Below are 25,652 nucleotides of genomic sequence, written 5' to 3' on the forward strand. Positions count from 1 at the left end.
TTTACGTGGTGATAACCTGATAACCTCGGAGGCGGAGCTTGTTTTTTTAGCATTGAGACAAACTGTTGAGAGAGAAGTGGAGAACCGTCCAACGCCATCGTGCAGTTCTCTCCTGAAGAAGCCCTTCCAGAGACCTTCTATCCTCTTATCTACTCGAAAGGCCTATTTGGGAATCCGTCTTTAGCCACATTAAGACCAATTAAAAGAGTGCAGAATGACGCGGTGGCGAAGACCAAAAACCAAGATGGCGACGGTCTACAGCGTTCACACCTGTAGTCCACTGACCAATGGCCGTCGTCAAGGTGACTCCTTAAAAGGCGCCTACGCGCTGCACCTTCCCATCAGCTGCCGTGAAAAGTTTCTCCGTTGTGCTGCTGAAGCTTCGCGTCTCATGAGACGTCGTCCCCAGACGCGTGACGCCCTACGAGGCCTCCACGTGCATCTTAATGTGCAATCTGTATGCGTGGCGTGTGGGGGGGGGGGGGGTCCTCATGCCGCTGTGCCGCCGTTACATAACGTGTCCTGATTAATCAACAGTTGGGAGCCAAAGATTGATGACGGTAATGAAGCCATATTAAATATCCACAACTTTATTTAACAGGTTGTGTCTCCAAATTGAATCCACATGTCCACTTGGTTTGGCTTCATTCAACAGGCAAAGACAAAAATATCAGCTCCAAAAGCATATTTCTATATTTCAATATTTTATAGTTTTTACTCCCGTTTTCAAATAGATCATCTTGTAAACTGCCCAAAGTTTTTTTACTTAATTTAACAGGGTACAATCCATAAATTTCCTCCATGTTTTAATAACAAATGTAGTATAAGAGTGTGTGAATGAAGTGTGAACAAACCTCCAGAGGAGTTAAGCTGTAAAGTCGCTGATGTAAGAGCTCCTGAAGGAGGATTCTGGATCAGAGCGTGAGAACTGAGAACAAACTCATTTTAAGGAGAGAAGTTTAGTCCATGACGACAAGAACGGAAGAACATCAAAGAATCAACGAGTAAACATCAACCTCAGCAGCTCATCACCACATTTGGAGCGTTATGAGCTTCCTCAAATGTAATTTTGAGTATGCAAATTCATTGTTAAGTAATGGTAACTCTTTGAATTTAGCAGAAATCTAAAGTAGACAAACAATGTAATGTGTATTTGGGATGTTTTTCTTCTTCTCATCGCTCTGAAATAAGACATGGAAGAAAAACATCCCTAAAAAAGACTAAAACCAAATGAAAATTGTCTGTTGAAGTAAAGCTATTGTCAAAGATATTCCAACCTGTGAAGGATTATTATGAACATTTACTGTTTTAGCAGAATAACTCGTCATTAATTGTTCAGCTGTGCTTGTGAGCTCCTCCATCTCTACGTCTCCAGGCACAGATCAGAACTTGATCTTTGGTCCTGAGCTTCGACACCAGCAGCACATGACACGTGAATCAGCTTTAATTCACCTGTGTTGTCTCCCCGGGTTCTGTTCGGTCCATTCAGCGCTCGCGTCATCCAACACTGAGTCCTCGGAGGGGGGAGAGCGGAGGGCAAATAAAGCAGAACTCGAGCGGATATGAAGGGAGCAGCCACAGAGACGTTCTACACTTAAAATCCAAAGTAACAGAACCCAAGATAAAGCTTGAAAATGGTCCAAAGGGATTTTAATTAATTAAACTCATGTTTTATGTATTTTGTTGAGTTGTCCCAAATATTTCCAGCAGTTTACAAACAAGACCAATCTGTCATTTTATTTCTCTTCCGTACTGTACCTTTAAGGACGAGGTGTATACGTACTGTACCTTTAAGCACGAAGTGTATGCGTACTGTACCTTTAAGCCTGAGGTGTATACGTACTGTACCTTTAAGCCTGAGGTGTATACGTACTGTACCTTTAAGCACGAAGTGTATACGTACTGTACCTTTAAGGACGAGGTGTATACGTACTGTACCTGTAAGGACGAGGTGTATACGTACTGTACCTTTAAGCACGAAGTGTATACGTACTGTACCTTTAAGCCTGAGGTGTATACGTACTGTACCTTTAAGCACAAAGTGTATACGTACTGTACCTTTAAGCCTGAGGTGTATACGTACTGTACCTTTAAGCACAAAGTGTATATGTACTGTACCTTTAAGCCTGAGGTGTATATGTACTGTACCTTTAAGCACAAAGTGTATACGTACTGTACCTTTAAGCCTGAGGTGTATACGTACTGTACCTTTAAGCACGAGGTGTATACGTACTGTACCTTTAAGCACGAGGTGTATACGTACTGTACCTTTAAGCACGAGGTGTATACGTACTGTACCTTTTTTTTATTCATATATGTAACTTTTCATAGGTGGAGGCTGCTGTTTGTAATAATATATTATATTCATTCAGACTTAAATCAATTAATTAAAGCTACTTGCAGTGTTATAAAGTAGCGATGGAGTGTTTGTATTGGACCTATGAAAGTGAAATAAGGTCACCACATAATTTGACCTAAAGCTGAACTGCATGCATAGTTGTCTGTGTCTGAATATGAACTATATAAATATATATATTTCTTACATCGGATGACGTAAACTAGCTGCATATTTATTGTTGACTTGGCAGAGCCCGTTTCTCACCCTTGATTGATTGATGTCAAGAGAATCGGGCGCCGGTTGCCTAGCAACATGACGACGTGGAAACATCGGCTCAGCGGTCTGAGCATCCGACGACGGAATATCAAACACCCCAACGAACCTGGAGAGAAGACTTTGATCGTATCAAAAGGTCCCATTTGTTCTCTCTCATTGTCACATTGTCCTCCTTCGGGTGAGCGTGGACGCCTGTCTTCACCTGGACGTGACGGCTTCCTGTCGCACTCCGACCTCAGCGTCCTGCTGCTGCTACGTGGAAAAATGGAAAGAGATGTTTTGGAAATACTGGATCTCTGCTGCGTTTACGTGCGCTCGCCGTCGTGAGAGGACGCACTTTGACCTCTAGTAGAACCTCACAGAGCCGAGAGGCCAGGACGTCCTCACGAAGGCAGAAGAACCAGAGACACACACACACACACACACACACACTGTAACTGAGTTGTTGTGTAGGCGGAGCCTCTAACGAGCCGCTTGTTTGTGTTTTGTTTGTTAGTCGGCGGCTTTGTTTAGTTTTCTATGTTAAATCTAAAGGAACATCACAACGTTAATGAGTCCATCCCAGCTGGTACGTGTGTGTGTGTGTGTGTGTGCGTGTGTGTGCGTGTGTGGCCTGATAACGCTCTGCTCATGAGAGTGAGGCAGACAGGAAGTGGAACTTGTGTTCTGACCCATTAAAACCCTTAAAGGAATTAAAAACTGCCCAACGTGGAGTCACAAGACCTGCTGATGAATCTGCACCGACGGTTTAAGTCTTTGAAGCGTTTTTAAACCCGGCAATTAAAACGACACAACAGTCAAAAATGTTCCATTTCTTGGACGTCTTTACTCCGAGGGGAGGAGGACGAGACCCTCGGCGGGGCCGCTGGGGGGGGACACGTCGTCCAGGTGGGTGAATCTGGGATTTGAAGGAGGATTCCGTTCTGGGTCTGAATCCGAAGGTTGTGAATCTTTTCTTTTTACAACCATCTACGCGGCATCAGCTGCCACGGTTCATTGAATGTACCGTGGTGTTTGTACAAAGGGTCCCTCCAGAGACCCGTTATCCAGCTCGCTAGTGACACCGGACCCCCGTTGACAGAAAGCAGCATTTAACTGTATCGATGTCATTTGATCTCCACGAAAACCCAAAACAGCCGCGGTTCATCGGTCCACTTTCACAAAAGTCATCAAACCAGTCGGTGCTGATGAGTGAGACACGAAGGTTGCTGGTCGGGGCACTTTTGTCTAAGCTAAGCTAAGCTAACCTTTGGTTACCGCCACGTCCGTGCATTTCTCCGCCTGCCGTTTTTTTATTTATCCGTTTTCCTTCCACAGCCTCATTCGTTTATCCCGAGGCAACGCAACGCAAACAAGGTTAATCCCTGCGAGGAGGACAAATAACAACTGTAACTGAGACAATCTGATTTAGCGAGTGAGAGGAGGCGGGAGACGGATGTCACCGGGGGGAGGCAGGGAGGGAGGGAGGGAGGGAATAAGCGCAGCACTTAGCGGAGAGAAAGGGATGTTTTCAGGGAATGTACAAAAGCGCCGGTTTTTCTCTGTTGCTGGTTTCCATGGCGATGGAAGGTGGCGTAATGACGAGCGTCTCATCGCGTTGGGCCATGTGGCGGGGGGGACGACGGCGTGGGGGCTTCTTCATCAAAGTGTCTCTGGGAAACGCTGCTGCTTCCGTCGTGGATGGAAACCGGAGGAGGGCGCAACCTCAAAGGTCAAAGGTCGTCGCTTTCGTTTCTCTTGAGCTTGTTTTCCACTGAATGCATCGAAAACCGGTTTGTTTGTCCCTGCATCTCGCCCAGAAGGTCGTTCCTGTACCGGCTGATGGTCATTCTGGAACGTGAGAGGGAGATCTGAGAGCAGCCCGACGAAGAGAAGCGGCTGGCAAACACGGATGGGAGGATTATCCCGTATTCATGAATGTATTTCTGCACGCAGCAAAGACGGTGAACATTCCAGAAGAAGAACTTTGTATCTCTTAAATATAATATTACTAATACCTCTTTCACTTCATCTCACTTATTACCACCACGAATACTTACGCCTGCACTTTACATAAACTCATCATAGACTTCTTACCTAAGTGCTGCTATTCTTGTCCCCATCACTGTTCATATTGCACAGCAGCTGAGAGGACAAACACGCTTTAATGCTGGTTTGTACAAGTTCTAAAGAGCGTTTTACGCTACGAGTACGAGTGCCAGAGTTGTTATATATGTGCGATGAATTAGCAGACTGCTCCTCCATCTCTCACTGAAACAAATAGTTATTGATTTAATCAGTACACAAAAAAAGTGTAGACTGAATATCGTCTTCCTTCCATCACGCTGTTTTCAAATGTAGTTTTGTTAATTGTACGACTACTTTTATAAGTTGGGCTCTGTGATTGATGTTCACACCTTTAACTCCAGTTTGGAAATAAAGTCTATTTATATGATAAACTATGAACGAATGATGGACGCAGTCATGGCTTTGTGCCGTTAGCTTACATCTGCATTGGCACTCCTCAAGAACGCAGTCACAAGTCACTGTTTTATTACGCTTTCCGAACTGTCAGACTTTTATTTTGAAGGCCGTTATTCTGACAGAACCAGTTTCTCGTTGCAGAGTCGTCAAATTACTTTTATTCTTCATGACCCGTCTCACTCTGAACGTCCTGTGTGTCCTTACTGGTCCTTCTCTCCGTGAGACGAGTAAATCACACCCAAAGGGCTCAACACGTGCACACACACGCAAACACGTGCACACACACGCAAACACGTGCACACACGGGCTGCTTCTGATAGTTATTAAGTGTTAAAAGGCCGCTGCAGGCCTTCTGCAGCTCTCTGCATCCCTCTCACGGGGACGTGATCTGCCTTTGATCCCCGTTTTATTACAGTGGCTCAAAGCAGGAGGGAGGATCTCTGCTGCACGCCATTGAAGCTCCGCCCACCGGAGATCCCCACGACCTCTGGCTGCAGGCCGGTGCTTGAAGTACAAGTATCAGCTAAATGTGACGCTGTGCCACGTTACTGTGGAATAAAGTGTATTTCTTGGTGAAGGAGACGCACTCGGCAGACTGACGTCCTGAAGCCTCCAGTTCTGCCTTTTGGTCGCGACCATCTTGTTTTTCCACAACCCGTAAACAGGAAATGACCATATGAGGACTGAGGAGGACAGAAAGACCTGTCAATCAGCCTGTAGCCCCGCCCTAAAGCATCTGCTTCGTGGTCTGTTTGACTCTTGCTTCATTTAAATGAACTAAATGAACATCATGCCGTATTAAAGAAGACTTGAAACTAGAGACTGAGACCATGAGGCGGAGCAGCTGGTTAGCGTAGCTTAGCACAAAGACTAGAAACAAGGAAAAACAGCCTCGTCAAATGTCGGCGACTGGTTTTAACCGACCAGCTGTCCAAAGCAGAAATCTATGAACGTTGCAATGAGATAAAAGCCCTATTTGCTCTATTTCTGATATATTATCATTGTAATAACCAGCGGATGTTGTCTTCACGCTTCAGTGGCGTTTAACGTTCTCATGTGTGGAAACGATCAGACGGTTTCCTGGGACACGGCTGGTGTTTCACCCTTTTGACGTCTCGGTGGTCATTTCTGGTCCATTAGGAAATATTTCACTCCAACGCCGGCTGCTCATCTTTTCACCGCTCAGTTCAGCTTCAGCTTCAACAAATTGAGTTAAAACGTGTTCAGCGTTGAACTGTGTTCTCCTGCTGCCTGATGGGAAATAAAGTGACGACTGATCACAGGCAGGTCGCCCCCCCCCCATCCCTGCAGACCCGTCCACGAACCGCGAGGTGAGGTAACTCCACCTGGGGAACGGGCGTCCTGGCGTCTCCAGCTGGAGGGAAACGCATTCCTCACTCGCCGGTTTAGAGAACAAAACCAAGACGAGGAGACGAAAGAGGAACCAGAGCTGTTTGTTTGCTCAGCTTCTTGTTCGGCTTCCTTCTGGCCTCTTTGAGGAGATCCGCCGGAGAAGCTCCCCAGAGGGGACATTCATTCATGCCGTCCCACGCAAACAGTCCCGTACGCCGAATGTGTCAAACCAAGAGAAAAAATGATTGGATTAAAGCCAAATGTACAAGAAAAACGTCTTTAAAAGAATAAACTGTTAAAGACCTGATGTGTATCTCATTAATTGTATTTATTATTTCAATAAAGGAAAGTGTGTCTATGTGTCCCCCCCCCGGTTAAATCATTATACCCACAATAGCACCGATACCAAAGGCTGTTTGAGGTCAATATATTTATAAAAATAGAAAAATGTTTGAATAAAATCCGTCAAATTGAACTTGTTCACATTTCTTCACATGTTGGTACTTTACTGTTAAATATTTCTATTTGTACAGTTTCATTTCTGTACACTGTTCATTGTACTGCATTAAATGTATATTCTAACTGCAGTTACTCTGAGGATTATCTTACAGTCGTACCTGTCGACAACATGACCGCTAACGTGCATCCTCACACGTCACCTCCAGGTGGAGACAAAGAGCTGTGATGAGATGATCCAAAGGTCTCCTCCGTCTCCTCCAGGGGGTTCATCTGTCTCCATCATCACAGGTCAACGAAGGGACAAACGGTGTGAGACTTTGGTGTTTTCGTCCCAGAGACGAGGACGTGGACCTTTGACTGGATGTGCTACCTCGTGGTAAACAGGTGTGGTTACACGCTAAGGATTGTGGGAACGGGTGGCGCGCCGCAGACAGAAGGTCCATCCATCCTAAATGATTTGAGCAGGTCGGTGTGTGTAGAACATTCTCGTTTCTCTCATCAACAGCTGATTTCTTACATTCATAAATGATGCGCCGCGACTCAGTGGTCACCTGGGCTGTCAATCACGTGCCTGGTCCCGCCCCCAGCGCGTACACACCCATTTCTTCACTGGCGTTTCTCATTTTCTCCTCACGCGCTTTCAGCCGGGCAGCCTGAGTACGCGCGCGCGTGCACGTGCACTCCTGTGCGGCTGCACGCGTGAAAGGTTACGGCGGGGTGAGAGACGACGTCAAACGCCGCGCGGCGCGTGTCTGCGCGTGTGCCCGACTGTCCTCGCCTCCCTGCAGACCGGGGCGCGTGCGTGCATGCGCGCGAGTGCGAATGCACGTTCGCTCAAGCTGCGCGGGAAGAAACGGGGAAGAATTCCTGCGGCTTTTCATTTGATCCTCTCGCTCGTTTTGCCTTTTTGGAGTCTTCTGCGGTCACGTGCGGGTAATTTCTCACTGAGTGTGCGTGATTTTTCACGCGCCTGCCCCCCCCCCTGCTCCTCGTGGAGGTGCGGGGCCACTACCGGCTGCGGCACTGGATGGAGCTCACGAGCATGTGTGCGGGTGGAGCCTCGGGCGGGGCGCGCGCAGGGAAATAAACCGGGATTTTTGGTTCTCTTCTTCTTCTTCTTCTGCTTCTTCTTCTTCTTCTTCTGCTTCTTCTTCTTCTGCTTCTTCTTCTTCTTCTTCTGCTTCTTCTTCTTCTGCTTCTTCCTCCGTTTCTCTCCTGCTGCGGTGACAACATGTCAAACTCCGTCAGAAGCAAGAAGGACAAAGAAATCCTCGCGGAATACGAGAGCCAAGTGAAAGGTGAGGTCATTTTAACGGTCACACCTTCTCTCACCTACGCGCGCTCACCTTCACCGGCCAACTAGCGCGCGCGCGCACACACTCACGCATGTCGGCCAAGCCTCCCCGGCGCTGATCATTCAGGGTGTGTGTGTGGGCTGACACCTCAGGGTCTCTGGGTTCATCCTGGGTGCTGCATGGCCCCCCGGGGGGGCGAGGGGGGGGGGCGATCACCGTGCAGGAGGTTTTATTTCTCTCTATTCTATTAGTATTCCTTTGAGGCTGTGACTGCAGCGTGTGGGGGGGTCCACACAGACCCGGGTGCTAAACTGCGGGGGGCATGTTTTAAAGGTGTTAACGATGACCGACCCCCCCTGAAGTGTGGCTGCCGTGGGACGACCCTCCCTTTCTTCCTCCCCCCCCCCCCCCCCCCCCCTGGCGCCGTGGTTACCAGCATCCCGTCAGTCAAATGACCTTTTAGCTCGGCTGGTATCGGGGTGCGTCGTCCTGTCTGCGACGAGACCCTCGTTACCCTGCAAACCTGCTGGTGTGTGTGTGTGTGTGTGTGTGTGTGTGTGTGTGTGTGTGTGTGTGTGTGTGTGTGTGTGTGTGTGGGGGGGGGGGGATCACGGGGGCTCGGCTCAAAATGTCCGACCTCTGAGGCGACATCTTTGTTCGGACTTTCTACTGCAATCTGTCGTTCCCACACAGCCTCTCGCTCTCTCCACATGGCTCCTCGCACCTCCATATTCACTCGTCACATCCGCCCGCACCCCCGTCATCATCATCACCCCCGCCAGCTCCTGACCCCCCCCCACCCCCCCCCAACGCCATCTCTGAGCGAGAGGCCTTCACTTAGGACCCATTACCAATATCCCATATCCAACCTGCTCCATTCAGAAATAATTGTTCTGCCTCCTTGACTCCTTCCCTTCAGCCCCCCCCCCCCCCCTCCTCAGCCCCCCCCCCCTCCTGCCCGTGCTTTCTTTTCTTGTCAGTGCAACACACAAAAGAGTCGACAGATATTGTGGGATTAAATTGAATGCAGGATGTTGGAGTCCCCATTTGAGCGTCAGGGACACACTTTCATCCCTGTGTGTGTGTGTGTGTGTGTGTGTGAGGGGGGGGGGGGGGGGGGGGCGTTGCTCTGACACACACACACACACAGGGATGCCTTAAGTGGAAGTGACCACTCACATGGAGCCCCATCGGGCCCTCGCTGCCCTCCTGCTGAGAGCTGAGCGCGTAGATCTTGCGTTGTAACTATGTGCTTTCCAAGTCTGCCTCCCCGCTCTGCCTCCTGATTGGTCCGTTCGGGAGGTGGTGTGTAATGTATACACGGGAGGAGGCGGCGGCCGCTCTCTCCTGCGAGGAGGAGGAGCGAGAGGAACATCGGGCAGAACGCTGACGCCACACATTTGTTCTCCGGCTGGACTGAGCGCGCTGCTGATGTCACGGAGCGCCACCTTCTGTGTGTGACACCTCCTCTGCCTTAATGAGAGGCTGCCAATGATAAAAAGAGGAGAGAAAGACCCCTGCAGTGGGGAGGGGGCTTCCTGCTGCATGCGGCGCCTGCTTTTTGCCTGTGTGTGCATGCAGGTGTTGAGTGACCTCACATCTGCACACCTGCAGGGAAACCGAGGGCTGAAGGTGGTGGTGATGATGATGATGATGGTGATGATGAAGTGTTTCTGGAGTGTGTGCAAATGTGTGACGTCACACCTGCACATACAGTAGACCCGTCTCTCGTTGGACCAGGGTTTGGATGCAGCGTTGCCACGGTAACCAACGAGGTGATGACACCTGCACATACAGTAGACCCGTCTCTCGTTGGACCAGGGTTTGGATGCAGCGTTGCCGCGGTAACCAACGAGGTGATGACACCTGCACATACAGTAGACCCGTCTCTCGTTGGACCAGGGTTTGGATGCAGCGTTGCCGCGGTAACTAACGAGGTAGTTTGTATCTAACACCTTGTGCAGAAGAGTGGAGTCCGACTGACGCGCTGCTTTTTACCAACAAGCTCTAAATTCTGCAGACGGAACTGATCCAGGTGCTGATTCAGGTGCCTCGTCTCCAGGTAAACCTCCAGCCGGAGACTCCACCAGACTTCCTCCTTCTGATCAAACCCCCCCCCAGCTGTCAGAGAGAAGCGGTTCACACATTTCAAAGCTAACCTCAGCGGATGTCGTCCTTTCACTCGTCATGTGATCCTCCGTCGATGGAATCTCTGCTTGGATAAAGCTTTGTTTCCTCTGCAGCCGGCAATCCTCTTCATCAGCAGCAGATCACATTGTTCCCTTCATCACTTTCACCAGGCTTTGATTTGGGCATTAGCAGAAAGTCAGAAGATGCAGATGAGCCAATGTGACGTCGTTGGCCGTCCTTGGGAGAGTTGCTGAAGTGTGTTTTCCTCTCCTGCTGCTGCTGGTCGGTTGTTCATCGCTTAGTTAGTGTTAGTTAGTTAGTGTCTCATGAGTGAGATACGGAGAAAAGACAAAGACAGTGTAGTTTGTTTATTCAACCAGATTAAATACAGACAAATACATCACCTACATTATACATTAAACTGTCATTAGTAATGTAAAATAAAATGTGCCAATGAACCAAAGAAAGACTTCTCATATCCAGATGTCAGGTAAGAACCACAACGAACCAGATGTTTTGAACGCACGTTGACTGAGAGTTTACAGGGTGGGTTAGCACATCGTAGCGCTTGTATGCTACGCTATGCTAACCCGTGCTAGTTCTCGCTTCGTCATTCTGACATCCTGATACATCCGGCAAAAGCATATTGTATTATATATATATTTATCCATCCATAGCAGAGGGTCAATTAAACGGTGTGTTAATCCGCTCTCAGGCAGACCGATGCTAAGCTAAGCTAACACTGAAGCGACAGACGCCTGAGTCGTGTCCATCCTCTCTTCACCCTCCTGAAGCATCCGTGGAGCGGTTGCCATGGTTACCGTCGGCCCAACGGAGGCTCGACACCAATTCACCGGAGTGATTGAACCTCTGACCGCCGCCGTATTCAAGAAGTCCCGTGTGGCCACGGCAGCCAATCAGAAGAGAGCGTTTGCCCCTCGGCGGCGGGCTGACGTGTGTTCATTTAATATGAAAGAGTTGCTCATTCACCGGCTGGGAGAGACACATGGAAGGGGAAGCCATTTTAAATTGATTCAATAAACACACACACACGTGGAGTGTGTGTGTGTGTGTGCGTGGATGTGTGTGTGCGTGTGTGTGTGTTTGTGTCGGTGCGGCAGATCCGAGCTCTTGTCTTCACCTTCCTCTTCACATGCTTCTCACGCAGTGTGTGGTTGCCTAGACAACAGGTAGTGGAGTGGATAGGGACCCCTCGGGGATCGGTGTGCGTGTGTGTGTGTCTGTGTGTGTGTTATTATCATTGCGTATTCTGTACCCGCTCTCTCCCTCCTCCTGCAGATAGATCGAGCTCTGAAACAGCAGTGAGGCATTACACTGCTGTGCGTGTGTGTGTGTGTGTGTGCGTGTGTGTGCGTGTGCGTGTCTGTGTGTGTGTGTGCGTGCTGCGATGCGGTCACAGGTCTTCAAGGTGACTCCTCACAGATGAAACCGTCTCCATCAGTGATCCTGAAGGATTAAAATAGGAGGAGCATCTGATTTAAAGAGAATAAAAATGCATCTAACATCATCAAACATGTGAACAGCAGAGAATGTTCATCACTGTCTTCAGTGTCTTTTTAGCACATTTCATACAGATTAAACTGCATATAATAATACGTAAAAACATGAAACATTCATTTTGCAAGAAGGTCTTATGAGGAAAGCATCATTTTGAATGTAAAGAAGTTTAAGTATCATTTAACAGACGGTTGAATGAGGCGCTTCACTTGTTTAATATGCAGATTCCTTCTCCTGATGATACATGAAAGCAAATGATCTGCAATAGTTATTTATCGTTGAAACAATAAATCATAAACCAGCCACTTGGTGATGAAATGCAATCATTCATTTAATGCATCAAACAGGAATTAAAATTCCATCGACGGTGTTTAAAGAGGAATAAAGCTCAGTTACCCATCATGCCGTTGGGCTGGTCCACCCGTCACATGGCAGTCAGCCCCGTGCCTCTGTGTGTGGGTGTAGATGTCCGGGCGCAGCTGGTGGAGCAGCAGCGATGTCTGGAGCAGCAGACGGAGATGCGGGTCCAGCTGCTTCAGGACCTGCAGGACTTCTTCAGGAAGAAGTCCGAGATCGAGACCGAGTACTCCCGGAACCTGGAGAAGCTGGCGGAGAGGTTCATGGCCAAGACGCGCAGCACCAAGGACCACCAGCAGTACAAGTAGGGGGCGGAGCTACGAGCCGGCACGCCGCGTGAAGGCGGAGAAGGTGAAACTGTTTCTCTCTTTCAGGAAGGACCAGAACCTGCTCTCCCCCGTCAACTGCTGGTACCTGCTGCTCAACCAGGTGGGTTGAGCCCTTTTCTGATGATTGATGGGGTGAGAAACACGAGGCATCACCCCCCTCCCCCCTCTGCTCCCCAGGTGAGGAGGGAGAGCAAGGACCACGCCACCCTCAGCGACCTCTACCTGAACAACGTCATCTCCCGCCTGACGCACATCAGCGAGGACTCGGCCCGCCTTCTGAAGAGGGTGAGCCCCCCAACCCCCCCCCCCCCCCACAGACGACATAAGGCCTGAGGTCGTATCACTGGGTCAGCGGAACACGACTTCTCCTCAAAGATTCTGGCCTCGTGCCTAGATGCCCTTTGGGGGGCTGTTTTATGGCCGATAAAATGATCTCTATAAATGTGTTCATTGATTGATTGGTGCTTAACCATAAATACTATCTGCTCAATGTCCTCAGAGTACTACATGTAAAAGTACTTATTAAAATTAAGAATTAATTAGGAATTAAGATGAATTCCGTCAATGGATTCCAAACCTCTTTTCTGAAAATCTACGAAACCAAAATATACTCAAGAAGAAAGTTCACATTACTGCATTAATTCTGTCCCCAAAACCTTTGTTCTCCTTTTCAATCAATTCGATAAAAATCCTGCTGCTGAATTATGAATTCAGACGTCTTCAAAGAAGCCCAGAAATATTCAAATGATGATAAAACCAGAATCTGTTTCATCTTAAATGTTCTCGTGTTTGACCCCCGGCAGAGTAAGGAGATCATCTTCCAGCTTCAGGAGGACCTCATGAAGCTGCTGAACGAGCTCTACACCGTAAGTCTCCACGAGCTGACGGCTGAATAGGGTCTGCCACTTTATTTTAGGGGTCGTGACCTTTTTAAAGGTCAGATCACCTGATTTAGGAAGTAAACGTAAACAGCCTCCTTGGCTCTGCTCCGTCTGGTTGCCTAGGTGATGAAGACGTATCACATGTACCACGTGGAGACCATCAGCGCGGAGACCAAGCTGCGGGACGCGGAGCGCCAGGAGGGCCGCGTGAAGGGCCTGTCGGGGTCGGGCGGGGGGGTGGAGCCGGTGTTCGGCCTGCGGATAGAAGAGCGCCACCAGAGACGCAACGCCGCTCGCAAGATGGAGAAGATGAGAGAGAAGGTGCGTCTCCCCCGGGACACCTCACACCCTCAAAGGGGGGGGGGGTCTCCTCAGAGACCCCCAGACTCCATCCACAAAACAGTACGTCTACCCCCCCGAGACCAGGAGGCCCCGCCTCCTTCCACCGGCGCGTTTGTGTCACTGTGGGACGGCGGTGCACCTGAACGGACACCTGCTCACACAAAGGTCACACGTTAGACAAACTGACTGTTTTTGTGAATGGAGTCTGGAGGCTTCGTCCCCCCCCTGCAGACGTACTCGAGTCCTCTTGATGCAAACAGGAGCTGGTCATCGATAATTCATTCCCTGAGTACTTCCTCTCCTGAAATCTTTTAATAGATTTAAGAATGTAGCAGAAATACAGCAAACATGAGGGTATTTTGTCCCTCAGAGGAAAGCAAAGTACTCGGAGAACAAGCTGAAGACCCTGAAGGCCCGGAACGAGTACCTGCTGACGCTGGAAGCCACCAACGCCTCCGTGTTCAAGTACTACATCCACGACCTGCCCGACATCATCGACGTAAGTGAGCGCGGGGGGGGCGGCGTGGTGTGATACCTGTGACTGATTTCCCTCCTGCCCCCCCAGTGCTGTGACCTAGGGTACCACTCCAGTCTGAGCCGGGCCCTCAGGACCTACCTGTCGGCCGAACTGAGCCTGGAGGCCTCCAGAAGAGCCGGTCTGGAGGTCCTGGAGGGGGCCGTGGAGGGCCTGGACCCGGCCCGGGACCGGCAGCGTCTGCTGGGCCTCTACCCCACCGCCTTCTGCCCCCCCCAGCGCTTCAGCTTCCAGGCTCACATGGGCGACGCGGTCAGTAGGTCCAGCGTTTACTCGCGTTATTCTTTTAATGTTAAGTCATTATTAGTCATTTACATCTGATGGTTTTTAGTTGGATCAGTTATCGTACATGATATATGAATCACATCATTAGCAGTTTATCTCTATTTCTGTTCCATTTTTCATGCTTTGTTACGGCATCGACATTAATGCTTTTGAAAGCCATCTGAAGGACCCTGGACGTGATGTCACAGCTTCCACGTCAGCTGCTTGAGACGCAAATCCCATTGAAATGTTCCTCTGGGGGTGAATTCTGATCCAGAGCCGCTCCCCGACTCCCGCGCGTCAACCTGTCGTTGTTCCACTTCCTGTCAGGTGACCCAGATCGCCTCCCAGCAGCAGCTCCAGGCGGAGCTCAGCCTCCGCCTCACGCAGCTGCAGACCCGCCTGGCCTCCCTGAAGATCGAGAACGAGGAGGTGGGTCCAAAGCACCGAAAACCCCCCCGAAGTGTTATCGTTTGGGATCATCCTGTAAAACGCGGGCGGGTTCTCATACATGTTCACAACAGAGAATGAAAATGACCTCTGACCTCTGGCGTCTCCTGGTTGAAGGACTGATCCTCAGTCAGAAGCTCTCTGCCTGATGGAGGCAGCATTCGGGTGGAGTCATTTGGGGCTGAGCTTGTACAGGCAGCTTCCCTCTCTGCCAAAGTGGTGCCAACATCTGGATTCAATTCTTCAATCATCATTATTTATACGCCATATTTAACGAGAAGCTGAAAGTACACTGATCTCTTTCTGGTTTAAATGTATTCAGTTAATGTTTTATTTTCAAGAAAATCCCAAAGTTATAAAAACTCATATTTCAGTTTTTATAGTTTGATTATTGTTCCTAACTGAGGAGGAGCAGCAGGAAGCTTTAAGTTCACTTCACGCTGATGAGGTTTTTGAATGAAGCTGTTAAAACATTAGAGAGTTAACTTTAAGTCTTCATTCATAATAAATCAATTTGTGATCCATTGGATCAATTAGTTAAACTTTTCTTCATTAAATCAACGTTTTGAAATCTCTATTTCCGATAAGTGACCGTTGGCTTTCCGACTGGTTTGGATTCTGCCACTGGGCTCATATTTGATGATGCTCATTAATCGGACTTCCATTTGAATGTCTACGTCACCAATGAAGCTTCATGAGAAACATTGAGATCCTTAGAGGAAGCTTGACTCTCGTCCTCCTGACGCCCCCCCCCTCCAGGTGAAGAAGACCTGGGGAGCCACCCTCACCACCCTGCAGGACATGACGGTGCTGGAGGACTTCGACGTGTCCCACAGCTTCACCCACAGCCCGTCCTCGGAGTCGGTGAAGTCCAGCGTGTCGGACGGGTACCTGAACAAGCCCAGTCTGGCCAAGAAGAGGGCCAACCAGCAGGAGACGGAGCTCTTCTACTTCACCGTGAGGGCCAGCTAACGCCACGCTAACGCCACGCTAACGTCACGCTAACGTCACGCTAACGCCAATACCGTGTATTTTTGTTGCTCCATCCACAGAAGTTCCGCGAGTATCTGGAGGGAAGTAACCTGATATCCAAGCTGCAGGCCAAACACGACATACTGAAGAAAGCTTTAGCGGAAGGTAACGGGAGAAAGACGCTGCTCATTGAAATCTAGTCATTATCATCTTTAATGATGCATAATAATAAGAATTAAAACTTGGGAAGTGTCACAGATCATGAATCATCTCTAATAACTGTTTATGTTCATAGAAAAACGTCTGGGTTCAACATTTAAACTACATTCCACAGATTACCTGTGAACGCATCGTGATACCGTGTTGTTTTCACTGAGCGGAGCCTGAACGCATCGTGACGTTAGCGTGACGTTAGCGCATCATGAGTTAGCTGAAGCAAACCTTTGTTGGTTGGCTGTTAGCGGTGCTGCTAACGTCACTAGCTCCTCCTCCTGTTGATCTAAGCACTGATTGGCTGTTGTCACATGATCAGAGATCAGTGATGTCATGGTCTCTGATTCGACTGAATGTCTTTGTTTCGTCCTCTAGGATATAAAGCCGAGCTGCTGACCACTAGGTGGGATCTCCTCATCACCTTTTCACTCTTCCTCCTTGTTTTCATCAAACTGAGACTCATCATCTGTTCTTCTCTCTGCTTCTTTCCAGTCGTGGGCGGAAGAACTCCCACAGCAAGCACCAGGTAGAGTTTCACACTTCATTTCCCCTTTAAAGTATGGTTTAATGCCAGCTCCTTAAAGGCTCCATAAAGGCTCCATGAAGCCTCCTTAAAGGCTCTATGAAGCCCCCTTAAAGGCTCCATAAAGGCTCCATGAAGCCTCCTTAAAGGCTCCATGAAGGCTCCTTAAAGGCTCCATAAAGGCTCCATGAAGCCTCCTTAAAGGCTCCATGAACCCCCCTTAAAGGCTCCCTGAAGCATCCTTAAAGGCTCCATAAAGGCTACATGAAGCCCCCTTAAAGGCTCCTTAAAGGCCCCATAAAGCCTCCTTAAATGCTCCATAAAGGCTCCTTAAAGGCTCCATGAAGCCCCCTTAAAGGCTCCATAAAGGCTCCATGAAGCCTCCTTAAAGGCTCCACAAAGGCTCCTTAAAGCATCCTTAAAGGCTCCATAAAGGCTTCACAAAGGCTCCATGAAGTCCCCTTTAAGGCTCCTTAAAGGCTCCACAAAGGCTCCTTAAAGCATCCTTAAAGGCTCCATAAAGGCTCCTTAAAGCATCCTTAAAGGCTCCATAAAGGCTCCTTAAAGGCTCCACAAAGGCTCCTTAAAGCATCCTTAAAGGCTCCATAAAGGCTCCTTAAAGCATCCTTAAAGGCTCCATAAAGGCTCCATAAAGGCTACTTAAATGCTCCATAAAGGCTCCTTAAAGGCTCCATGAAGTCCCCTTAAAGGCTCCTTAAAGGCCCCATAAAGCCTCCTTAAATGCTCCTTAAAGGCTCCTTAAAGGCTCCATAAAGGCTCCATGAAGCCTCCTTAAAGGCTCCACAAAGGCTCCTTAAAGGCTCCATAAAGGCTTCACAAAGGCTCCATGAAGGCTCCATGAAGTCCCCTTTAAGGTTCCTTAAAGGCTCCACAAAGGCTCCTTAAAGCATCCTTAAAGGCTCCATAAAGGCTCCTTAAAGCATCCTTAAAGGCTCCACAAAGGCTCCATACAGCCTCCTTAAAGGCTCCATAAAGGCTCCATAAAGGCTCCTTAAAGGCTCCATAAAGGCTCCATAAAGGCTACTTAAAGGCTCCATAAAGCATCCTTAAAGGCTCCATAAAGGCTCCATAAAGCCTCCTTAAAGGCTCCATAAAGGCTCCTTAAAGGCTCCATAAAGGCTCCATAAAGGCTACTTAAAGGCTCCATAAAGCCTCCTTAAAGGCTCCATAAAGGCTACTTAAAGGCTCCATAAAGCCTCCTTAAAGGCTCCATAAAGCCTCCTTAAAGGCTCCATAAAGCCTCCTTAAAGGCTCCATAAAGCCTCCTTAAAGGCTCCATAAAGCCTCCTTAAAGGCTCCATAAAGGCTACTTAAAGGCTACTTAAAGGCTCCATAAAGCCTCCTTAAAGGCTCCATAAAGGCTACTTAAAGGCTCCATAAAGCATCCTTAAAGGCTCCATAAAGCCTCCCTAAAGGCTCCTTGAAGCCTCCTTAAATGCTTCATAAAACCTACATAAAGGCTCCATAGCTTTAACCAAAAATCATCCCAAACAACTGTCTGAAGCTGCTGGAATAACCTGGAGGACTCATGGATAAGAACTTGACAAGAATCACATGTAAACAATAAGGACCGATGTGTTTGTCCACAGGATTCGACCAAAGCCATCCCTCTGCTGGTGGAGAGCTGCATCCGCTACATCAACCTGCACGGTGAGCCTCCATCTGGGGTCCTCTGGTTTCATGTCACGTAGTCGACCCTGCAGACATCTTTTGTGTAGAAACAATGATTATTAGACGAAGATGAGGAACAGTTCCTGCGTGAGCTTCACTCAATCACAGAGATGAGCTGTTGTCACGGTGACTGATCCCAACAGGTCTTCAGCACCAGGGCATCTTCCGCGTGTCGGGGTCTCAGGTGGAGGTCAATGACATCAAGAACTCCTTCGAGAGAGGTGAGAAGGTCACGTGACCCTCGGGGGAGGAGGGGCCAGGACATACGCGGTTTACCCGTCGTGTCTGTGTCGTTGCCTAGGTAACGACCCGCTGATCGACGAGGAGAGCAACCACGACATCAACTCGGTGGCCGGCGTGCTGAAGCTTTACTTCCGGGGTCTGGAGAACCCGCTGTTCCCCAAGGAGAGGTTCAACGACCTCATCTCCTGCGTCCGTGAGTCACCGGCTCACGACCTGAGCACCGCGTCACTCATTTACCGGCTTGCTTACATACAAGCATCAAAGTCTCCTCCTCTTTAAATGGAACGCATCCCGTCGGTGTGGCTAGAATAGTCGCTAACATGTGACCTTGAAGGTGCGTCCCACAGAAGACAACGTGTCCTCTCTAGCGTCTCTTCTGCCGATGTCCCTTCAGGCATTGAGAACATGTACGAGAGGGCTCAGTGCGTCCGCAAGATCCTGCTGGGGGTCCCGAGGGCGACGCTGGTGGTGATGCGCTACCTGTTTGCCTTCCTCAACCAGTGAGCAACACACACCTTTCTATCCTCGACAGGCGCCTCCATTTCCCAGCATGCTTTAACGCGCAGCCCTGAGGAGTAATTAAGAGGCAGCGTGTTGATTGACAGGAGAGAAAGTCTTTGTACAGTGACATGCCCCCCCCCCCCCCCCTCCTCCCCCCACAGCCTCTCCCAGTACAGCGACGAGAACATGATGGACGCTGGGAACCTGGCCATCGTGTTCGGCCCCACCCTGCTGCCCACGCCGGACGCCCTGGACCAGGTGGCCTGTCAGGCGCACGTCAACGAGGTGGTGAAGACGGTGATCCTGAACCACGACAACATCTTCCCCGACGCCAAGGAGCTGCCCGGCCCCGTCTACGAGAAGTGCATGACCGGAGACCAGTACTGGTGAGTCCACCCCCCCCCCAGGTAGCCTGGCAGACTCCACGGGGGGGCCGCACGGGGGGGGGGGGGGGCACACAGGCCCCGCCCACTCCTACTTCTGCATTCCTCCATGGAGCCGATCTGCCAGGATGTGAGGCCACTTCCTGCAGCCCCGCCTCCGTCTGTGCCTCCTCCCCTTTGTGCCCGTGCTGAATGGACGGCGTGTCGATCTGACGCCTCTTCGTCTTCTTGTCCTCCCCGCAGCGAGAGTCCGTTCAGCGAGCCGGGGGCGTTGGAGGAGGCCGAGCCCGACGGCGGCACCGAGACCCAGACCAGCGACGAGGGTACGGCGACCCTTGACCTTCACACAGCGCTCGCCCACACGCACTCCATCCCTCTCTGTGTGCGTTCTGAAGGAGAGGGGGTTGCTACGGCAACAGCAGCCATGGAGACACATCTCCACCGACACCTCCCTCCCTTTTCTACACCCCACCCGCCCTTTTCCTCCCTTCTGCTTCACTCCGATTTGACAGAAAAGACTTTCCATGCTGTTCTCTGATTGGTGGATCTGTGGGAGGAACAAAGCCGCAGAGACGGTTGATTGACAGGCTTCCCCTATATGTCCTCTGTTCTTATCCCCCCTCCCCTTCTCTCTCTCTCCGGCAGAGGGCGAGGGCGTGGAGGCGGTGGCGAGGTTCGACTACGTGGGCCGGTCGGGCCGCGAGCTCTCCTTCAAGAAGGGAGCGTCCCTGCAGCTCTTCCAGCGCGCGTCACATGACTGGTGGGAGGGGCGGCACGGCGGGCACCGCGGCCTGGTGCCTCACCAGTACATCGTGGTGAAGGACAGGCGAGTCACGGCTCCACCGCTCCTCCACGCGCTCTTATTTTGACGGGGTTTACGTTTTATTCCTGTCCATCAACGCGTTTACAAAGATAACGATGTGGTGAACAATAAAAGGCTTTTATTATCGTGTAAATTAAATGACCAAAACAGAACCTCCACCCTATTGATCGCCTCCGTCCTGACGGAGCCTCTCGTTGCGTCTTCAGGGTCGACGTCGGCTCCGAGTCGCTCAGCCAGAAGAACGACAGCGACGGAGGAAGCAGCAGCACCGAGGACAAGAGGAGCCGGAGCGAGCTGAGCTCCCCCACCGACATCCGCCCTCCTGAGACCTACAACAGGTCTGTGATGTAAGAGAACCTCCGTCGGGTCTGTGACGGGAGAGAACCTCCGTCATCAGAGACCTACGACGGGTCCGCGAGAACCACAGAGATCATCTCTGGAGCTGAAATGTTCTCTCACCTCTAAAAATACCTCGTGAATCTCACCACGCCGTCTATCATGTGACTTCCTCCACCCTCCCTCCACCCCTGGAAGACGTATTCATACCCTTAACTGAGGTATTAGTACAACGGCGTAGAAGCGTTCAAATGACATACTGGCGGTGTGGAGTACGAGAAGTAAGCTGTGTAGTCCCGTGGGTCCCAACATAGAGGGCGGCAGCCTTCAAAGGGTCACCAGATAATTCGGAGCGGTCGGCCCAAATTTTCCGCCCAGTGAAACCAATTATTTTGGGGGCTTTTCTAATGCAGCCGCTTCCTGTGTGATCGGCCCCTCTCTACTTCCTGTTCACTGTCTTTGTACTTCCTGTTTACAGTCACAGGAGGAAGCGGACCGACGGTTTGTTCCGTCGCCCCCTCGGCCGCTCCAACGACTCCCACTGCCACGGGAACGGGGCGGTGATGGAGCGGAGCTCGCCCCCGGTGACGGGTCACTTCAGCCCCAGGGACCTGCTGCTGGGGCGGGGCCAGGGAGTGACTCCGCCCCTCGACAGCCCGGAGCGCCGCCGACGCTCTGCGGCCGCCGTAACCATGACGGTGAGCCGGCACGACTCGCTGCGGAGGCCGGAGGACACGCCCATCCGCCGCTCCAGCAGCGGGCAGCACGGCTTCAGTGACCCCCACCGCTCCAGAGCCATGGACGCCGACACGCTGGCTCAGGTACACACACACACACCGATCCCTCCTTAAAGGGGACCAGATGTTGGGCACAAACAGGCGTTCCAGGTGTGTCTCTGCTGTCTCTGCAGGACATCGAGGAGACGGTGACCGTGGCCCTGGGGGAGTTCAGGCAGCTGGAGCGCCATGGCTGCCGTCCGGCCCCCGACGTGGTGCTGGACACTCTGGAGCAGGTGAAGAACGGGCCGAGCACCACCTGCTCCTCCGAGTCCCCCAGCCCCCACAGCACGCCCAGCACCCCAGGGACCCCTGGCACCCCGAGCCCCCTCAGCCCTCTGAGCCCCATGAGCCCGCTCCCCGGACCTCCGCCGGGCCCCCCCCGAACCACCAACCCGTCGCCCGACACCCTGGGCTCCTTCAAAGGGGCTCGCATGGGGGCTCCGCTGCGGCCCCCCGCCCTCAAGCCCAAACCCGCGGTCCCGCCCAAGAGCAGCACCCCGCCGCCGCCCCCGCCGCTGGATAAGTCGTGCACAATGTGAGCCAAAGCGGGCGGAAGCGGGCCGACCCGGGGCCCAAAGCGGAGATCAGGGTTCTAATGAATGAGGGTTTAATGTAGTAACAAACATAATATAACATATGATATTCTACGTGTCGTCAGGTCGCTGTGTTCTCTTGGTGTGTAGGAGTTTACTTTCTCCGTGTGTTGAAGCATTTATCAAAGGTTAACTAGAAGAAGAGACACAGGAAGTGAAGGGGGGGTTGGGGGTGGGGGGGTAGTTCAGCTCCAGTGGAAATGTAGTTACAGTGGTGTGAATGTGTCGTCATGGCGATAGGCTGATCTGCCAAAAAGAAGAAAAAAGGCTGCTGTTTTCCTACGAATAAGCGAAGCGACCAGATCAGCTGCTGCGTCCGACGCCGTCGCCACGGCAACAAGACGCTCAGCGACCGCTTCCGGTTGCGTTTTGATTTTCCTGCTGCTAAACCTGTTCAATGAATGTCTCCAGAGCCCCAACGACTGTTCGCCCATCAACTGAATGTTCGGCGAGTTGCCGCCGCCATCGCCACGGCAACGAGCTCAACCGTTTTAAAATATGGCCTTCTTGTGTTTCCGGTTTGCGCGTTGCGTTCAGGGCCCCCGAGCGGCTCCCCGGGACCTACGCTTAGTGTGCGTGCGCCCCTGTCCTCGTCCTGCTCCCGTGTGACAGTGATGTATGATGGGTAATTCATGCCCGCCTCGAGTGCCACAACACGCCAAGTGCAAAAAGCATGCCGCGTTGTGTGCGTGCGTGCGTGCACACACTGATGTACCCGCTTGTGAAGTCACTAGTTAACCTTAAGAATTCACAATAAGCTAACGGGGGGGGGGGCTTCTGTGTGTAAACTTCCCCAAAAAGAACAAAACACTTGAAAAGCACACTGAATGTGTAACAAATCTGTGTGTGTGTGTGGATGTGTGTGTGTGTGTGTGTGTGTACATGTGAAAGTGCCTTTTTCTTTTTAATCCCGGTCTTAGTTTTCTTTGTTATGGGGGGGGGGGGGACCCACTCACGCATGTCCTGAACGAGGAGCAGCAGCACTCAATGAATTACTCATAAAGTGTTTAGTAGATGACTGAATTATGAATTCTAGCATTAACCCATTGTGACTTTGCACTTTGACGTATAGGACTCGTGTACTCGGCATGTTGCACCTCGACTCTTGGTGCTTTTTAACTCATATCGGGACGTTGGCTTTTTTTTTTTTATTTGAATGTGTTTCACGGTTTAAAAGCAGAGACGTGGTTTTCTGTCTTCGGTATTTGAGAACCGAGCTTCGCTAAAGAGATGAGCTCATATAGCCAAATGAATGGTATCAATGTCTTGTATTTATATTATAAATAAACCCGGAATAAATTAGCATTCAAGTCATCACACGTCGTCTTCTTTGAACATTCCACAATCCTCCAGGTGTTTTATTGAAATGTTCAAACGCTTTGAAACTGGACATTTGGGACTCGGAGGACGTTCTTCCCCCCTAATCAGTCCTAAAGGTGCGTTGCTCTCCAAGGAGACCAAGGAGGACATCACTGAAGGCGTGAATCAGCCCTTGGAGCCCGGCTTCAGGCTGCTGAACGGTTTGGAGTTGCGCAGCGAGCCGGAGATCTCCTGCAGGAAGCCGGCGATGTGCGCGTCCTTCTCCGACTTCCTGCCGTCGAAGATGACCACCAGCGTGAAGTGCGGCTCGGGCCGCGTCAGGTAGTAGGTGCTCAGCACCTTGTCGTCGTAGAAGTGCACCACCTTGTCGGGCGCGTTGAGCTCCGCCGCGCGGTCGCCCATCATCATGATGACGCTGGGCCAGTGCGTGAGCGGGCGCTCGCCCGAGGGCAGCGACACCACGGCGGGGAACTGCTCCACGCCCTTGGGCGCCTCGCGGTACGAGTGCGGGTGGTGGTACCCGTGGCCCTGGAAGCTCTCCGAGCCGCGGTTGTCGAACACCAGCGACACGTTGCTGGCGTCGTGCTTGCGGATGAAGCTGCAGATCTTCCCGTGGTAGTCGGGCGCCGCGCGCGCCGTCAGCGCCCGCATGTCCGCCGCCGTCGCCGCCTGCCGGCTCAGCGCCTCGTGGAAGTAGAAGCTGAACTTGGCGAGCAGCGCCGCCTGGAAGCGCTGCAGCCAGGCGTACAGGTGCGGCGGCTGCGCGGCCTTCTGGGACTGGCCCCCGAACAGGTGCTTGCGGGTCTCCTTCTGCCGCTGGAACAGCTGGCCCCAGGCGGCCAGCTTGGAGGTGGCGGCGTGCAGGCTGAGCAGCGCCGGCAGGAAGCGCCACTCCGACACCTGCGCCTGGCAGCGGAGCAGCTGGGTCACCACGTCCACCTCCGTCTGGAAGCCCTCCTCCACGCGGCCCAGGATGGGGTGGTGGAACCTGGAGGGGGAGGAGCAGGTCAGTGGGGGTCCCTCCACGTTTTACTGGGAACCCTCTAATCGCTGGGATTTAGCTTTTGTTTCTTTTTTAAATCAACTTAAACCGCTTCGGTTTGATTGTGCGCTCAAGTAAACAAAGAGACCCACTTGGAGCTGTACTTGTGCAGCACGGCCTCCAGCGTGCCCACCAGCTCCTCCGAGTTGACGCTCTTCTGGCCGGCCAGCGAGTGCATCTTCTCGTACAGGTCGGCCATCTCCGTGCGCGCCTGCGCAAAGTGGCACAGCTGCTCCGACAGGTGCGACAGCAGGTCCTCCAGGTAGGAGGCGGAGCCTGGCTGGCCGTGGCGCCCCGAGGTCATTACCTTCCTCAGCTCGTTGTGGAGGGAGGCGTAGATGGTGCGGATGGAGTCCTTGCGGCTGAAGAAGCTCTGGCTGCCTGCAGAGAGGAAGGAGATGAAGGAGATAAAGTGCTGCAGCGCCCTCTGGCGATGCAGACAAGTAATCGCTTCACCTTCAAGGACAAGGTCCACCTCCGGTTGGACCCCTTTACTTACATGGTGGAGATTCCGTTTCACGGAAGAAACGCTTATTTTACTCAGGATTATTTTATCCTTACAACTGATTTATGGGACAATGTTGGATACAATGCAGCCCGTTTTTAGATTTAAACATATTCATAAATATTAGGACCTCAGTGGCAGTACTTCATGTACGCAGTATACACATTATACTCTGTGGTACTAGGAGGTGTCGTTACCCATCTTCTGCCCCAGGAACGTCATGTGGTGGTAGGCCTTCTCCGCGGCGGCCAGGTGAGCCAGAGCCGCGAGCAGCGCGGCCCAGGTGGGCCCGGCGGCCTTGGAGCTGCCGTCCTTCTCCTTCTCCACGTAGTCCTTGGCCCGGTCGAAGGAGAACATGCCGAGCTGCGTGAAGAAGCTCTCCAGGATGGCCCGCTCGCGGGGAACGGGCCGCAGCTCCTCCGTCGCTTCCGCCATTGAGATGCTGCGACAGACTAACGGCCGGCTAACGCGTTAGCAACGGAAGTCAAGAAAAAAGATCATTACGACAAAAAAAAACGCGTTGTACCGACAGATCGACGTTATAAGCGGCCGTTATCTTGACATTGCAGCCGTAAATTGCTTCAACATGTACTTAAAACCACAACATCTGAAACAAACTGCCTTCATGCGGCTAGCCGGCTAAATGCCCGACGCCATCTTGGTTCTAGCGGAAGTAAACACTACGGCGAGCCAAGACTACCAAAATAAAGCGCCTCATTGAACTAAGCACAAAACAA

General features: G+C 51.3%; 2 protein-coding genes across 5 annotated transcripts; one reads left to right on the plus strand and one right to left on the minus strand.

Annotated features, from left to right (window-relative positions):
- The first annotated feature begins 7,508 nt into the window (after positions 1 to 7,508).
- Positions 7,509 to 23,362, plus strand: LOC120817247 (SLIT-ROBO Rho GTPase-activating protein 1-like). Of its 4 annotated transcripts, none has more exons than XM_040173239.2 (23): positions 7,509 to 8,187; positions 12,298 to 12,493; positions 12,564 to 12,618; positions 12,696 to 12,803; positions 13,322 to 13,384; positions 13,523 to 13,720; positions 14,112 to 14,240; positions 14,307 to 14,528; positions 14,871 to 14,972; positions 15,750 to 15,947; positions 16,043 to 16,127; positions 16,551 to 16,578; positions 16,668 to 16,701; positions 18,309 to 18,369; positions 18,534 to 18,611; positions 18,692 to 18,826; positions 19,028 to 19,133; positions 19,296 to 19,520; positions 19,761 to 19,840; positions 20,163 to 20,343; positions 20,547 to 20,687; positions 21,155 to 21,497; positions 21,587 to 23,362. In XM_040173239.2, the coding sequence occupies exons 1-23, from the start codon at positions 8,121 to 8,123 to the stop codon at positions 21,992 to 21,994; spliced, it is 3,243 nt and encodes a 1,080-aa protein (XP_040029173.2). In that variant the 5' UTR covers positions 7,509 to 8,120; the 3' UTR covers positions 21,995 to 23,362. The 4 variants fall into 4 exon arrangements, with proteins under 4 accessions (XP_040029173.2, XP_077956872.1, XP_077956869.1 ...); XM_078100746.1 differs by having other exon boundaries at positions 20,547 to 20,678; XM_078100743.1 differs by having other exon boundaries at positions 7,531 to 8,187; positions 12,298 to 12,618.
- kics2 (KICSTOR subunit 2) lies at positions 23,300 to 25,634 on the minus strand. Its single transcript, XM_040173241.2, has 3 exons — positions 25,113 to 25,634; positions 24,503 to 24,791; positions 23,300 to 24,356 (listed from the first exon to the last, which is right to left on the minus strand). Exons 1-3 carry the CDS (start codon positions 25,348 to 25,350, stop codon positions 23,534 to 23,536), a joined length of 1,350 nt encoding a protein of 449 aa, XP_040029175.1. The 5' UTR covers positions 25,351 to 25,634; the 3' UTR covers positions 23,300 to 23,533.
- Between the last annotated feature and the right edge of the window lie 18 nt (positions 25,635 to 25,652).

Source organism: Gasterosteus aculeatus, chromosome 4 (genome assembly GCF_964276395.1).
Source record: "Gasterosteus aculeatus chromosome 4, fGasAcu3.hap1.1, whole genome shotgun sequence".
Lineage (NCBI taxonomy): Eukaryota > Metazoa > Chordata > Actinopteri > Perciformes > Gasterosteidae > Gasterosteus > Gasterosteus aculeatus.

Bases quoted from the DNA above. Each gene is read 5' to 3' on its own strand.
- LOC120817247 (XM_078100743.1), top strand. From the start codon at position 12,298: ATGTCCGGGCGCAGCTGGTGGAGCAGCAGCGATGTCTGGAGCAGCAGA. The intron at 18,370-18,533 runs GTGAGCCTCCAT...TGATCCCAACAG, and splicing joins CCGCTACATCAACCTGCACG to GTCTTCAGCACCAGGGCATC. The intron at 19,521-19,760 runs GTGAGTCCACCC...TCCTCCCCGCAG, and splicing joins ATGACCGGAGACCAGTACTG to CGAGAGTCCGTTCAGCGAGC.
- kics2 (XM_040173241.2), bottom strand. From the start codon at position 25,350: ATGGCGGAAGCGACGGAGGAGCTGCGGCCCGTTCCCCGCGAGCGGGCC. The intron at 24,792-25,112 runs GTAACGACACCT...TCCTCTCTGCAG, and splicing joins GTTCCTGGGGCAGAAGATGG to GCAGCCAGAGCTTCTTCAGC. The intron at 24,357-24,502 runs GTGGGTCTCTTT...CTCCCCCTCCAG, and splicing joins CTGCACAAGTACAGCTCCAA to GTTCCACCACCCCATCCTGG.